Consider the following 15,971-nt stretch of genomic DNA (forward strand, 5'->3'; position numbering starts at 1 on the left):
ATATTAGCCCTTACTTTTTACATAGGACCATATTCTCACCTAAACCCTCTTTATATTTATATATATATATATATATATATATATATATATATATAGCCCGTAAGGGCAGCCTGAGTGGCAAGACCAAGACGCTCGCGGCCGTGAGGTCCTGAGTTCGAAACCGTCTGAAGACGCTCGCGGCCGTGAGGTCCTGAGTTCGAAACCGTCTGCAGACGCTCGCGGCCGTGAGGTCCTGAGTTCGAAACCGTCTGCTACCCGGGTTTGAGCCGGTCAGCTATGGGCAACCTAGGCTGGTTAACCTCCTTGTGGTCCTTTGCCGACTAGGATCACAGGGCGAGGGTTTACTCACATACTCGGAAGAGGAGTGGGGTTTGCCTCGATAAACCCAATATATATATATATACCAATCAACACGAAAAATACATTCCATATGGATTGACCCATCCCAAGCTCCCACACGAAAAATACATTCCCAGTACATTCCATATGGATTGAGCCATCCCAAGCTCCCAGCCTATTTCTAGATAAATACTCTTGTCATGAACATCATTTCACATTTTCTCTTCTTGACTTTTTTTTTTTTTTTTTTTTTTTTTTTTTTTTTTTTTTTTTTTTTTTTTTTTTTTTTTGGGTGAGGGGTGTTTGGTAACCAAAAAAATTGAATAATAGCTATTGCCGTTATGACATTAAATTATATTTTAAGTGGAACAGAAATTAATTCAACTATAACTTTAACATGACAAAATATGTAGGCTACCTCATTCTAATACAACAACACAAAATGTTATATTCTTATGATCGAGTATTATCATGTATTACATTAATTTTGCATGTGGTTTTTGGTTTTAATTAGACTCAATATTTTGTATTTTTAGGATATGTTATTTATTATACATATACTTATTTATTATATTATTTTGAAATTGGCATGAAAGTCAATTTAGATTGGATGTTGTCCAACAAGCTAAGCTAATTAGGGATATATGGCCACTACCACCCAAGCGTGTCTTCTTCTTGTGAAAAGTGGAAACCTTAATTCTTCTTTGTGGTTAAAACAACTTGTTTTGGTCTCTATCAATTCTATATGCAATCATTAATTAATTATATGCCATCACATCGTCACAATCTTGTATTTCACTTTTACTTTCTGCTTTTTAAATTCAATAGAAATATTCTCAAAAAAAAAATTCAATATAAATTTATAAAAAGAAAATACTAGGTTTACTCCCATTTTTTACCATGTGTATGTATTCTTTTCTCTTCTTTTTTTTTTTTTTTCTAATTTCTATTTCTACTCACATTTTTTTGTCGCAATTGTATCTATCTATCTACTATACTAATAAGAGCCAAAAAAAGTTAGGTCTATAATGGGTAGAAAAATTACGGTCAAATTATTAAATCAAATGAATTGTTAAAATTGTTTAGATTTATACTTTTCCTTTAGATTTCCTAATTTAACTTTAATTATTTTATTATCCGTTAAATTTTCTGTTAAATATTCTCTTTTCCGTTAACTTTTAAATTTAATTACCTATTAATTTCTATAAGAAATGTCTTAGGTTCGAACCTCATCTCTATCAAAGTTGGCATATTGTTGAACATATATTACGAATATGTTAAAGTATATTATCCAAAAGTAAGTACTACGCTTTAATATAAAATTGCAAACATTTATTTTAGTGACAATATAATTATAATCAAGTCTCTCATATATTATCTTGCATTCATAAACTTTGAATTACCGATTTAAATAAACAAATTCAACATTCAATTACATATGCATGGACATCTCCTATATAATCTTGCATTGATATACTTTGAAATACTTATTTAAAAATAAACATTGGGCATTATCTCATTCGCGTAATGCGCGTAAAAAACTAGTATAATGAATGAAAGTTTTTATTATATTATGGTCAATTAATATTTGATATTAGTCCAAGCAATTTTCATAATTATTTTATTCTTAAGAGTTAAGAATATAAGTGATGATGAAGAATTGATTAATGATTATGGTAAAATATTCCTAGTCATAGAAATTCAATTATAATTGGGTATTAGAATTTCGATAAGACTAATCCATCGTCCAACTCATTATATGGTGAGTTTCATGTCATTTTGTATGTGATACAAAGAATGAACATGTGGACACTTGTTAGGGAGAATATGTTATTGAACAATATAGTGACTATCTACAGCGTATAGTATGGTGTTTACCTATGAGTATGTAATAGTCATTTGATTTGAGAAGACATAGTCATCTTGTAAATAAGGTGGACTAGTGTTTGTCAATACGTCTCTTTCTCCCGTTCTAGGTCAATAAACATACATGGTGGTCTAGTTTAGTTTTGTAAAGAGACATGTATGCGTTCAATAAAGAATTCACCGCCTTGAGATAATAAGGATGTTATGGGCTATTCAATAATCTTACAAAAAAAAAAAAATATCTTACCAAAGTATAATGAAGTTAGACTTGAAGTTGATCATTAAATATATATTTTTTTAAACTAAGTTTATGCGTTATGAGTTTGACTAAGTTTGACCATTACCTTTGGTTAGTTCATTGTTATCTAAGTAGTCCTAACATGATGATAGATGTCACACATGACTTACAAATTAATTAAAGAGCAAATTGCCATTTTGGTCCACTGACTATAGGGGTCCTATTAATTGCAGTCCACGACTTTCAAAACTGTTAATTGCATACCATGACTATTCAATTTCTATCAATTTTGGTCACTCCGGCCAAATTGCCGGCCAAATTTCGCCGGAAAATTTTAAAAGTTAAAATAGCGAGGGTATTTTAGTCATTTCACCCCTATTTCTTCTTCTCCGGCGAATTCTTCTTCTTCTCCCGTCAAGCGACGCAAACCTAGTTTTTTTTGCCGATGGTGACACCTCCTTGTCGTCTCCTTCAAGAAGCGTGAAAACCGCCGACCATGATCTTTGCCTCAAAGAAGTTCGCCGGAGTCCCAAAAACCAAGCCCAGCTTGAGCATCCAACCGTCGGAGATTGAATTGGTGGCCGCTGGAGCAGATAACAAAAGAGATTGAAAAACTTCCAATCACATACCTCTGGCAGTGCCCAAGTCTGAACATGTTTTCCAAGCGGCGAGGAGGTCTTGTGCCATTAGAAATTCGAATCCGGTGGAGCCTTTGATTGGTCTTCACCGCCGATAGGAAGTGACGGAACCAATATGGTTCAATGCTTGAGAATTCCAGAACATAAAGGCTTGAGGACTCATAAATCATTTTAGATCAAAAATCAATAATACATAAAACATAAACCATACGCGGAATCGTAAAAATCAACAAGAAATCAAAATCAATTAGACCATAATTCTGTTTCCAGTGAGGAACTCACGTGAAAAACAAAGCAAAAAAGCTCATTGGAGCAAGGCACCCTAGAGTGAAAAACAAAGCAAAAAAACTAGGTTGGCGTCGCTTGGCCGGAGAAGAAGAATAATTCACCGGAGAAGGAGAAGAATTCGACGGGGAAGAAGAAATAGGGGTGAAATGACTAAAATACTCTCGCTATTTTAACTTTTAAAATTTTTCGACGAAATTTGACCGGCAATTTGGCCGGAGTGACCAAAATTGATAGAAATTGAATAGTCATGGTATGCAATTAACAGTTTTGAAAGTCGTGGACTGCAATTAATAGGACCCCTATAGTCTGTAGACTAAAATGGCAATTTGTTCTTAATTAAAAATAAGTAGTTATCCTTAATTATATTTAAAAATTTGTAGGGATACGGAAATCCATAGGGTGCAAAATTTCCAAATCTAATGAAATTTTCATATTTAATTATATGTATTTAATTTGACTATATTTCACCCTTAATTTTACTTTTAACCAAATCCAGCCCTATTTGGGGACTAAATTTGACCGCCCAAAATTAAAATCAAAATACAATATAGTTAAATTAAAAGAGTAAGAGTGAATATATTTTATATCACGTAAAATTGAAATGAACTCCATCTTTTCTAGATAAACTTCAATAAACTAGGAACAAAACAACACATCTATATTCAATAAGACTTCGTTACTTCTGGGCAGAAAACCCAACTTTGGGTGGTAGCATAATGCATAACTGCATAAGGCTTACCATAATTCCCCCAAACCTAAAACGTGTGCTATTTGACTTTAGATAAACGTACAAATATGGTCCCTACCAAAACAATCATTATATTATGGACCATGTTTCACAGGTGAATCATTGATATACATATTCATGTTTAATATACTAAACATTCATTTTTAGTGTACTACTATATATTTATTTTTAGTATACTACCTATAAAATGAATCTTTAGAACATTAAAAATTAACATTTTATTAGAAATTTAGTTAAAATTAACATGTAAAATGGTCATTTTGAGGCAAAGCTTTAAGTAAAGTCACTCCTAATTTGGGTCGGTCAACCGGATTCAAATTCGCCTGAGAGATTTAATTCAATATATGATATATAAAACAGATAATGAGTGCAAATCAAATCTCAAAATGAATCTGAAAATGCCTGACTTGTGTACATACACCGACTTTAGTGATTCACAGTACAATGTAAATCATGTTCCACATTGTAATTTTGCACATCAAAATCCATTGGCCAAGAGTGTTCAGTTTAGATAACTATAGACATCAGTCCACATCCTAATTATTTGGCTGAGAAAGCAGAATAGAAGAGGACAACATTTTGGTGGAATTTTTTCACCATATTTTTCATGCCCAAAGCAACCACTAAATTTCAAACAAACCAAACATACCAGACAACACGTACAAAGAAGTTAAGAAGAGCGGCTAAAACACAGCAGACTTGAAAGCACGAGACGCAACCACCTTCCAAACGAGGATAGAGCAGTTAAATGTCATCCTTCTAGTAAACGCTATTATACAAATCTGGATTAGGCATGCAGAGTTTGACTCTTACTCCCAGAAGAAAAGTCTAGACCAGAGGTCTTTAACATATCACACTTTTACAAAAGTCAAAATTTCAACCTTACAATTATATTAATAGTTCGCTGTCCCAATCAGCTTATCCATCTCAACTCTTAAGGATTGTGCTTGCACACAATATACTAACCAAGAATGGAGCACATGAGGAGATTGTTACATGGCAAGAACACAGAAATGCAAAATATGCAGTAAATCCCACAAGAAAAAAAAGAGGAAAAACTGAAGAATGAGCATGAAATTTGTAAAATTACAATATTGCTGTGTCATAAATCATCTCCACAAGACCTCTGTGAAATTTCAAATACAAAGCAAGCCATAATCTCTAATATAGTACGGAGTATATCAAAACAACGGACCTCTAGAACAGCAGACTGCATTGAATTATTCAAGATTTGTAACACATCTCCCTTATATATAGAGAAATTATGCATCTCTTACAAGGCATATTTCACATTCCATCTACCTGTCACGTCAGCATTTAGTGTCCAGTTGTTTTCTCTGATCTGCAGGTACGGAACCTAAAACAGCAAATCAAAATTATAAAAGGAGCAAAAACAAGTGAATATATCCAAAATTTTCAGATAAAGTAGAAATATACTCGCAAGTCTTGGAATAAGTAGGTAGTAATCATTCATATATGTTAGAACATTTGGACCAAAGATAATGAAAAGTACTGCAATGGACAAATTGATATTACGAAGAAAGCACAATGCAGTATGTAAAGAAGATTGACGGTGCTAAAATAGAGTCAAATTCATAATTTGATATCTTCTATGCATGATAAATACTTCCAGGAGATCAGCAAGCTTGCCCAAAAAAATGGCCTTTCTAATAAAACCTGAAATGATTTTTTGACTAGAAAGGATGAAGGAAAATTATCTTAGGAACTCTGGTGAACTCAACAATTAGGAGACAATCCGTTTTTCTTGTTGTTCTTGCCTGAGGCTTGATGAGCAACATTTACAATCTTCATTCATTCTGATGATTACTTGTACTTTTCACAACTAAATGATGTTGGCTTCAGATCACTGTTTAGGCCATAGAAATATTTGTATGCATTGACCAGACCAAGGTAAGCGCTATAATTTCTGAGAGGGAAAAAAGTCTCAAGGCTATCAGCAAATTACCATCTCTAGTAGATAAAGGTTTAACTTCAATGCACATAGGCAGTGTCAAGGCTTCACATAAAGCCTCACGATAATTTGGAAATCAAAAGAACACATAGAAGCAATCAGTTCAACAATTACATGCACTGGGTTTAATTGAAGATGTACCTTTTCAAAGACTTCATAGCCAACTTTGATCCTTACTTCTTGGTCTTTTTTAAAATTCACAATGTCCCAACTAAACTCAGCGGACCCTTTTGGCTTCCTCTGTCAAGGTTATTTTAAAAGTTAAGGAAATAGATAAACAAAACCGAACTATTCAGATATCATAACATCATTACAATTACTAGTGTTCCGAAAATAAATGCAGTCACATCAATTCTGTCGTATTTCTAGCACATCCATTGTCTATGGCTTCATGTAAATACCAACCTGTTTAAATTCTTGATCTGTGTCACATCTCCCCTTAACATGAAAGTTCAAGAAGCCATCAGTGGTCACAGGAAATGCTCTTTTCCCACGTACATTGTAACTGAGCTTCTGACGCCTATCATACTCCATTCCAACACCAAGAGATACTGATAGCTGCAAGTTACCGAAGAAAACTACTTCAATACGCAACAGCAAACTACTTACTATTTATTTTAATTTCATTTACTCATTTTACAGGTAGGGACTTGCAGCAGCTCCAAAAGAGTTGTGTATCAGTTAAGTAAGTGGAGACTGGAGAGCGAGAACAGAGACATACATCTTTATAAAAATGTCTTATCACTGCACTTAGATAACTCGGAGCTCCACTTTTTGTGTCCAGCTCACCATGAAACTGCAGAGCAAGGAAATTATTAGGTATTCCAGATTTGAAAAAAAACAGGATAGGTTTTCACCTCAGAACACATAATCGAACTAACACCGCGAAATGTACTGATATCGGCAAAATTCAATCGGCTAAAAATAATAAACACTAAGCACAGCATTAAAACTTGCAAAATTAGCGTAAAGGATAAACGAGACAAAGAAGTAAACATCAAACGAGCAGTGCAACGAATTAGAGAAATCCGAAAGAAAACATAAGTGAGAAGAGTAAATAGAACCTGCAAGTGAGTGAAGGAATCGAGAGGGATTTTCTCCTTGGCGTGAATTTTCAGTGACTTCGATTCAACGCCATACCTGAGCGAGGTCTCCATTTCTTCAGGCGCTAAATTCTTCACAGTTTCACTTAAACCCTAACAATGGCAATCAACGGGAGGCCGTTCACTTGTCCATCTGCTAAGCTGCTACTTCAGGCTAGATAACCAACTGTCACATTGTGAAATGTGGAGCGATAGAGTATCAATTGCATTGGCCTCCTTTACTTTTATGTTAATCTTACATAATCCCCCTAATATTTATTAAATTACAGTAACACCCCAACTATTTGTGTATTGAGTTTGTTGAATACTTGCTTTAATTTCAATTTTATTTTTAGTGTATTTAATCTCTGTCAATGACCTTGTGGTCAAGTAAGTCCCCCAAATGGGAGTCATGGATTCAAATATCAGTGAAGACGGTATTGACTCTTTGTGCTTTAGTAGGTTGAGAAAATATTTACGAACAGATATTACATTGTAACAGAGTCGATAGTACTCAAAAAAATATCTGTGTATAAAACTATTCAATATTCAATACACAGTGTTTGAAAAATACTCCCCAATACAAAAGACTCGGATTAATAAAATGTTTATAAACTAAACTTTTATTTCCGTAAAATAGTTTTAAAATGAATGTTAAATGTAACAAAATTGAAATTTGAAAATTAAGTTTGTAATTATTATGAGGTCAAGAAAGAAAAAGTGAAATTAATTTGTTTCGGATTATTCACATCCTAATAATGGGACTAAAATCTTAAATCAATAGAACTATTTGAAAACTATTAAGCTCAGTTTAACAAATATCCACATTCGATTTGATTATTATCAAGTTGAGGTTAAGTGAAAGCAAGCTAAATTTAAATAGTTTAATAAACTTTTGAGTTTTGAGTCAAAATTTTAGTTAAACATTTTTATTCTATAATATATAGTATAAATACAAAATTTCATTTTTTTCCTATTATATATTTACAAAATACTTCTACTTTTTTTTTTTGAGAAAGCAAAATACTTCTACATGTTCTCAAGTTTTGCAAGTCAACTTAGAGCATCTCTAGGAGGTTTTTCTTTTTTTTTTTTTTGGATAAGACAGCTAATGAGTTGGATGAGAGAGAGAGGAGAAGAAAGAGTAAGAACATTTCCATGTATTTGATTTTTATTTTTTTTTTAGTTTTTGAGGTGCCAAATAAGATATATGAGGGAAAGATAAAGAAGAAAAACAAAACAGTGGCTATCAAGGCAAAAAAATAAAATTAAAAATATATTAATGCGCCTAGAGGCATGTGTAGTGCACGCGCCTCTGGGCGCGCAGCGGCGCAGTGGTGCTTTTCACACACCAACAAGAAAAGCTTGTAATAAAAAATAAAAAAAAATCGTGGGACTCACAAAAAATCAAAATATCACAAATTCATTTTCATCTCGCATCTCTCCTCCATGTCATATAGAAAAACACCCACTAAAATGCATTGATGTAGATGCTCTAAAAAATTGCAAGTATGATTTTTTGTGGGGCTCACAAGTAAGAAAAAAAAATGTGTGGTGCGTGTGTGACTGTGTGGCGCACCATGCATACCAGGCACTACACGCATCCTGAAATAGTATTTTTGTTTTGACAATCTTTTTCTCTTTTTTTTTAATTCTTGTTTTTCTCTCTAAAAAAAATTCACTTTTGAGAATGCTCTTAAAGTCTTAAGCATTATTAATGTGTCTTCATTTGTTTTATTCATGATGAGATTAACGGTGGGAATGCTCTTAGTATTATTAATGTGACTTCATTTGTCTTAGCATTACTAATGTGACTTCATTTGTTTTATTCATGATGAAATCAACGGAGCAAATTAATACTTGTTTGGACTCGCTCAATATTTTAGTCGAAAATTTGCATTCGTTAATCCATCTTGTGACTCAACTTTGCATTATTGACATTATTCATGATGACATCAACGGAGCAAATTAACACTGGTTTGGAGTCCCTCAAGATTTTAGTTGAAAATTTGCATTCTTAATTCCATCTTTAGTTCATTCATGATGAGATTGATGGAACAAATTCACGGCATGTTTTATATCAATTTATATATTTGATAGTTTTGTCGGGATCGAGACCACCATAAACCGGGTATTGAAATACATAACGGTGTAGGAAAGTAATAGTATTATTGCTTGGGGTGCTAGACCCAAAAGAGTACATACAAAGTCATTAGGAACACAAGCCACTAGATCAAGTGCTTTAGTGAAAAGCACCCTATTTCCCCCACTACCTGGACGTGTTCCCCCGCTATGTGGATGCTAGCTATCTTTACATGGCTAAGTAGAGTGTCATGCCCTTTAGTACACAACAGATGGAGGGTTGGTACTTGTATTGTTATGTTGGAGGTTGCAAGATTGCCGTTTAGATAGTGTGGCTTGGTGGGTTGGCAACTTGGTACTTGTGTTGTTATATTGAAGGTTGCGAGTTTGATCTCCATGTGGGTTGGTAACTTGGTATTTGTGTTGTTATATTGAAGGTTGCAAGTTTGATCTCCATTAACAGCACTCTATCTTATTTTGTTCCATGCTTCCTTCTTTCCTTAACCCAATAAACTTTCATTATTCTTATTGAGTCAATACCCATCAATAAAGATGGATATCGCGTTTGGGCCAAAACTTTTCCAATTAAATGGATCCCTCCAGATCCCATGTCTTCATCAATTTATTTAATATAAATTCGCTTTATTAACTCATTACAAAAATAAAAGAATTCACATATAACAAATACGGAGTATAAAAAGTTCATTGCAAAAAGCATAACCAAAAACTCCGAGTATAAATACTTAACTAAGTTCAAAATAAGAAAAGTATAAAACGTCAGTAGTCAGCCGCATTAATCTTCAAAATAGTCCGCAATTTAGAACCTAACAACTACTCATTCAAGTTCTCAGGAATAAGCTCAGTGAGATAAAAACATCTATAAGCATGGCAAAGAAATGCCACTATGCTAAGAGAAGTCTAATCGCGTTGTCCGTATCTCAACAAAATTTTGAGCTAAGAGTTTGATAAGACACACGAGTTCATGAAAATTGTTCGCTAAGCAGATTAAATCTCGTCAATTATTTCGAGAAGATCATCCACTTCCTGCCTCAAGGCTGTAATTCTTTGCTGGATTGACGCAACACGGTTTTCAATGTCTCGTCCCCCAGACTTTTTCTCGTAACAATCGATCACTGTTGAGTGCTTCACCATGAGCTTCTCTTGCAGTTCTTTTTCCTTTGCGACCACCTCCTCGACCTATACAATCAGTTCACAAACTTTAGGAGATACACACACATATGTATGCATGTCTTATGCCACTGAAATTAAAAGCGAATTCTTTTATAATTCCTTCAGGTCAGTTTTCAAAATGATTGAAAACTGTGCTAGTAAACCTGTTTTCTGTTCTCGAATCTCTAGTTTTCAAAAAATTTGGAGAAATTCTCCGGTTAGTAAACAGGCCCTAAATGTTATTAGCCCTTTTTTTTTAGTACTGGAATTATTATTAACAATAAGCCATTGAACAATCATTTGTGTGTAAATCATGCTATTAACAATATGGAATAAAATGGATAGAACTTGGACCTTGGGAAAGATTGGAGCAGCCTGTGGGGAAGACTGCAAGAATGATAGTAAAGGCTTCAGTTCTTTAGAAAGCTCCTTCAAAACAGCATCAGCTGCTTTTCGAGCAGCTTTGCAAGCCTGAACATCTCCCGTTCTTGAGAGATCACGCAATGATGCTTCTAGTTTATCATGAATAGTCAAGCATCGGTTCATGATATTCAGGAATTGTTGAATGACAGTTTGCACCTGAAAATATTTTTAAAAACCAAGTTTACAGTTCCACTCGGATAACTGTGCAGATAGTGTTAATCTGAATGTAATCAATATCATCCACCCCCGCTACCTCATCCCACTGTTTCTTTGCCAGATATGAAGCTGAAGACTTTGAGATTGTCAAGTCAGCATGCATATAAATTATGCAAGCAAGGAAGAAGAAGAAAAATCCCGAAATTAACATCATTGGCTCCCTCAGCAGTGAGAAGCTGTTGAACCTGTAATACACCTGTTAAACAAGTAAAACACAGTAAGTCAACATAATGTTGCTCATAATTAATAGAGTTAATTCCAGCAATGGTCCTCCGACTATGTTGATTTTCCAAAATTAGTCCCCGACTTTTAATTTTGACAATTTAGGTCCCTTGACTTTCAAATTCTTTCCAACGTTGGCCCTTTCATCAAATTTTGGTAAAGTTGAGATCAAATGGAGTAAAATTGTCCGTTCACCTGTTTAGTGTATTATTACTCGTATTTTTCATGTCTTATACGCTGTATATATGAATATAATCTCAGTCGAAATCTCAATCTAAGCCATTATAATGAGATTATATTCATATATATAATGTATAGAACAAGAGAAATACAAGAAATAATACACTAAACATGTGAAATGACAATTTTATCCCTTCATTTGAAAAATTTGACGAAAGGATCAACATTGGAAAGAATTTGAAAGTCAAGGGACTTAAATTGTCCAAATTAAAAGTCGGGGACTAATTTTGGAAAATCAACATAGTCCGAGGACCATTGCTGGAATTAACTCTAATTAATATACACAAGTCCAATGTAAGCTACTCCTGAAAACCCTCCAACCTAAACACAAATTAATGAGAGGGAGAGAAAGAGAGAAATAAAGAGGACAAAACAACAATGTATCAACAAACTTACAAACCACAAGATTACCACCTTAAAGAACTAAACTAATTTATATTCTTCCCATGTAATACACTTAAATGATTGGCTCTACAACACCAAGGTAAAACTAATGCAGTACACAAACTAACTAGAGAAAAATTTATCAAATGACAGCTTTTTCCAATTCAACAATGGAGGATTACCTGGAAGTACTGGTTATGCTCAGGCACTACATTTTTCTTTTCTATAACAACCACTGGTCTGCCAATCATATCCAGATGGGAAAATTTAGTCTGCACAAAAAACATAAAGGCAATAAATAGAAAATTAGAATGATAAAACACTAACAATACTACAGGAACCAAAATAAAACTTCAATTATACCTCTTTCGACTCTGAGACAGTAAATGGAGCAGAAACAGAAATATCTTTTGATCCTTCTGGTAAAACAACCTGCACAGAGGAAAACAATGTCTCAAGTATGAATTATTAAATCATAGATAGCAATTTTCTATTCATATGTGCATACAATATCTTGTGCACAAATATAGACATGCTAACAATGAGCCAATGAGACCAACACAAATACATGATGTATATTTAAAAATATACAAAGATAAATTATAAACAAAATGCATAATGGAATTAGACATTAATCCGGAAACTAATGTTTTGACTCAGCTTCTCCTGAATTACAATAAAACAGAACCACCTTTTATAATGCTACATGGCACAGTGGGGAGGGGATCTAAGAACCTCTTATCAGATATCAAAGATTAATACCTTGACAATGAGCTTGTCAACGACCACGTCACTGATTGGGCTACCAAAAGAGATGTTAAGAAAACGTTTCCCCTCGGAACGGAACAGGAAATCTTTGAGTGGCAAGCCGTATCCAATTGTAAAAGAAGTTTTCCAGCCACCAAACATTGGATATCTAGGTTCAATTTCCAGCAATGTCTGCCATAGAAATATTCATTACAGATAGAAGAAGCTATATAAATCTTTCTGAAAAAGTTAAATCCAAACCTTCATTGCGTCGCTCCATAAATTAGATGTTGAAATATTCCCTATTTGATCTCGATAGTAAATGGAATGAGCTCTTGGTGGAAGCCTAGCTACAAGATTCCTAAATGCAGACGCACCTCTAATGTGCGGTCGAGCCTGGTAATCTAACCTGTAATGTTCAGTGATTAAAAAAAAAAAAAAAAAAGGTGAAGCTTCCACAATAACTTGGTAAAAGAATGAAAGTTTTAAGCAGAAAACAACAGCAGTACCTTGAAAATTCTCCGATGCTCTGTGCACCAGCATGGACAAGATTGTAGTCCTCTGTTACCTGCACATTTCCCCAATGCGAGATTTCTATCTCTCGCACCAACTGCTCAGCAACTGCAAATGGCTTGTTGCTGACAAAGTGAACAGCTATATGCTGGAATGAGAATGGAGGAATATTTTGATAAGGTCCATACTTAAGCTCTGAACCAGAGAACTTGGTGTTTTCGAGTTTGGTATAAGCTTCAACCTTTGGCTCAGGTAGCTTAACAGTGAGAGATTGGACCTCGACAGAATAAGGAGAGAGATAATGAGCACTATCCTGGAACACAAGAAGCTGTAGTTCAGCCTGAGTAATTTTCTCCGGGAATGGCTGCAATGAGTGGGTGAATACAGCCTTGACCTCCAAAGTTAAGCTTTCTCCCTTGCCTAGTTTGCTAGGCAGAGATACAGCATACCAAGTCAGCCCTGGGGGAAATCCATCAGGATTGACAGCTTTAAGAGGGAGGTTACTTGAAGAAGTTTTACTTTTCCCTTTCCCTTCACTAGTTGTTACCCTCAGGAATGCCAAGTTCTTTGCCACGACATCAGGGAAAGGTAACAAGACCTCTGATGCAGGATCATTACCAGAATTTTCAACCTGAAAGACAAAATGGAAATGCCTCAAACTATCAAGCCAGATTATGTGTCTCTATATATGCACAGCACAAACATCTCAACACTACCACGAAAATAGATGTAAATGCACCAGAAAAACTTCAACAAGGTGATGAATGAGATAGTACTAATCACCCACCTTCAAAGTAATAGTGCTCCTCACTATCTGGGATGTCAAATCAATCTGCATAGGTATAAGAAAGTCAGACGCTTGGTAAAATTTAACCAATTACAGCTTGCTCAAAGGATTGCAGTATAACAGGAAAAATAATAAATAAATAAAAATCCCCCTTATTAACAACTCAGCCACTCCCCAGCACAAACTACTCACGTTCAAATTTGCATCAGTTACTAGGCTTTCGCCTAGGAGGGGTATACACTCACAATCATGACAAATTAACTCTGATTGGTTTCGAAATTAAGGATTTAATTACGGAACTCGAAAGTTAACAATTAATTATGCATCTATTCACAATTTATCGTGTAGCAAAATAGAACCGAGAAACGAGAATCCAAATCCAAGCCCAAACTAACATTAAACTAGGAAGACAGGAAAAACTAATCTAAAACCCTAAGATGTCACTCGGAAACAAGAAAACAAAAAGATACTTGGTCAATTACAAAAAATAATGATGTATTTGTGATTGTACCTTTCGATCAGCCTTGGAGATGATCAGATCGGAAAGAACAGATGAAGAGAGAACGCATAAACAGACAATGAAAAGAAATGGATTGCGGTGAACCTTTCTCATTTTCTATATCTCTTCTTCTTCTTCGGAGCACACTGCACTTAGATCGACTTCCCAGGGTGAACTGTGAAAGTCGCTCGTATTTGCCACGACAAGAAAAGGGAAATTTTCGTTGGACCCCTGATTCTAGCAAATTTTCACTTGAACTCCTTCTGATTTTGAATATTATGCTTTCTCATCAGTGAGTCATCACCACTTTACTTTCATTCCTAATCCACTCATCTTATATCATTTTTTTTTAGACCACGGTGTTCTAAATAAGCTTGACTATAAAAGATACATTTAAGCTTATGTCATATTCTAACTAATATTTAATCACACCCGCCTGATCCAATAAGGAGTAAAGTACTGATCATATTAATTTTTTAATACAAAAGGGAGTTATGAGCTCTCAACCTCTTTTAGGACATCTTTAGTGAGGGGAGAAAGAATGAGACAAAAGGTGGGGAGATGAGGAGAAAGCAAGCAGCCTCTAGGGATACTGTTATCTTTGAAGGTTGTCTGCATGCACCATGCGCCACACTGACGTGCAATGAGGGTATAGTTATCCCCACCCTCTGTTTTATAATTTTAGAAAAAATATATTTATCGTTGAACGACTTGATTATTTTTTTTGTTTATTTAAAATTTTAATTTCTATTTTAAATTTTTTGTTTTTATATTAATTGTTGGTATTTAACATTTTGTATTTGATTTCAAATGTTAGTTTGTTCCCTAAACGATTTCAAAGGCAAACTTTAATTTATAAAATGATATTTTGATTAGTTTATGAAATTATATTTTATAATACCAAAATTTATTTTATTTAGTTATTTAAATTTATTTTTATTTAAAATTAAATTGAAATTATGATTATAAAATTATTAATTATAGAAAAGAGAATAAAATAAAGGAAAAGTGTCAGATAGGCACTTGAATTTTGCACAATAAAGCAATTAGACCCCTGAACATTTAAAAGTTGCAATTAAACTATCAAACTCAAATAGGCATTGACCACCTTCCCTGGTGACTGGAGAAGGTAACCTATTCGTTGACTTCTCCGGCAATTGGAGAAGGCAACCAACTAGTCGCCAGAGAAAGCGACCAAAGTGGTTGCCTCCTCCTTCGCTGGAAAGACAACCAATTGACACAGGCGATCGTTTCACCAGAGTTTTTGTCGGAATTTGTTCAGATGTTCATCAGAATCCTGGTGACCTGTAATTACATATCACCAATCGGTTCTTTAGGTCTCAATGCTCTAAAATAACATGTTTATGAGTTTAATTGCAACGTTTGAAAGCTTAAGGGCCTAATTGGCTTTTTGAATAAAGTTCAATGGCATATTTGAACCTTTTCTCATAAAATAATAGATGATGTGTAGGAGTGTAGAGGAGTAGGGCCCAAAAAAAAAAAGGAGAGAGAAAACT

At 34.3% G+C, this 15,971-nt stretch overlaps 2 protein-coding genes across 2 annotated transcripts; both read right to left on the reverse strand.

Annotated features, from left to right (window-relative positions):
• Window positions 1-5,176: 5,176 nt before the first annotated feature.
• LOC116006384 (outer envelope pore protein 21B, chloroplastic-like) lies at window positions 5,177-7,344 on the reverse strand. The gene is made up of 5 exons (XM_031246736.1): window positions 7,154-7,344; window positions 6,811-6,885; window positions 6,495-6,647; window positions 6,231-6,329; window positions 5,177-5,474 (listed from the first exon to the last, which is right to left on the reverse strand). Exons 1-5 carry the CDS (start codon window positions 7,244-7,246, stop codon window positions 5,391-5,393), a joined length of 504 nt encoding a protein of 167 aa, XP_031102596.1. The 5' UTR covers window positions 7,247-7,344; the 3' UTR covers window positions 5,177-5,390.
• A 2,643-nt stretch (window positions 7,345-9,987) lies between these two features.
• On the reverse strand, window positions 9,988-14,740 carry LOC116006517 (dolichyl-diphosphooligosaccharide--protein glycosyltransferase subunit 1A). The gene is made up of 10 exons (XM_031246929.1): window positions 14,467-14,740; window positions 13,956-14,000; window positions 13,165-13,799; window positions 12,917-13,064; window positions 12,671-12,847; window positions 12,272-12,340; window positions 12,091-12,180; window positions 11,100-11,258; window positions 10,778-11,002; window positions 9,988-10,450 (listed from the first exon to the last, which is right to left on the reverse strand). Exons 1-10 carry the CDS (start codon window positions 14,566-14,568, stop codon window positions 10,259-10,261), a joined length of 1,842 nt encoding a protein of 613 aa, XP_031102789.1. The 5' UTR covers window positions 14,569-14,740; the 3' UTR covers window positions 9,988-10,258.
• Window positions 14,741-15,971: the final 1,231 nt, after the last annotated feature.

This window comes from Ipomoea triloba, chromosome 15, assembly GCF_003576645.1.
Source record: "Ipomoea triloba cultivar NCNSP0323 chromosome 15, ASM357664v1".
In the NCBI taxonomy this organism is placed as follows: Eukaryota; Viridiplantae; Streptophyta; class Magnoliopsida; order Solanales; family Convolvulaceae; genus Ipomoea; species Ipomoea triloba.

What these genes read in the sequence shown, in the direction of transcription:
- LOC116006517 (XM_031246929.1), bottom strand. Translation starts at nt 14,568, where the DNA reads ATGAGAAAGGTTCACCGCAATCCATTTCTTTTCATTGTCTGTTTATGC. An exon ending in TCTCCAAGGCTGATCGAAAG is followed by an intron (nt 14,001 to 14,466) that starts GTACAATCACAA and finishes ATACCTATGCAG; the next exon opens with ATTGATTTGACATCCCAGAT. An exon ending in AGCATCGGAGAATTTTCAAG is followed by an intron (nt 13,065 to 13,164) that starts GTACTGCTGTTG and finishes TGAACATTACAG; the next exon opens with GTTAGATTACCAGGCTCGAC.
- LOC116006384 (XM_031246736.1), bottom strand. Translation starts at nt 7,246, where the DNA reads ATGGAGACCTCGCTCAGGTATGGCGTTGAATCGAAGTCACTGAAAATT. An exon ending in ATTCCTTCACTCACTTGCAG is followed by an intron (nt 6,886 to 7,153) that starts GTTCTATTTACT and finishes CTTGCTCTGCAG; the next exon opens with TTTCATGGTGAGCTGGACAC. An exon ending in GCTATGAAGTCTTTGAAAAG is followed by an intron (nt 5,475 to 6,230) that starts GTACATCTTCAA and finishes TTGCTGTTTTAG; the next exon opens with GTTCCGTACCTGCAGATCAG.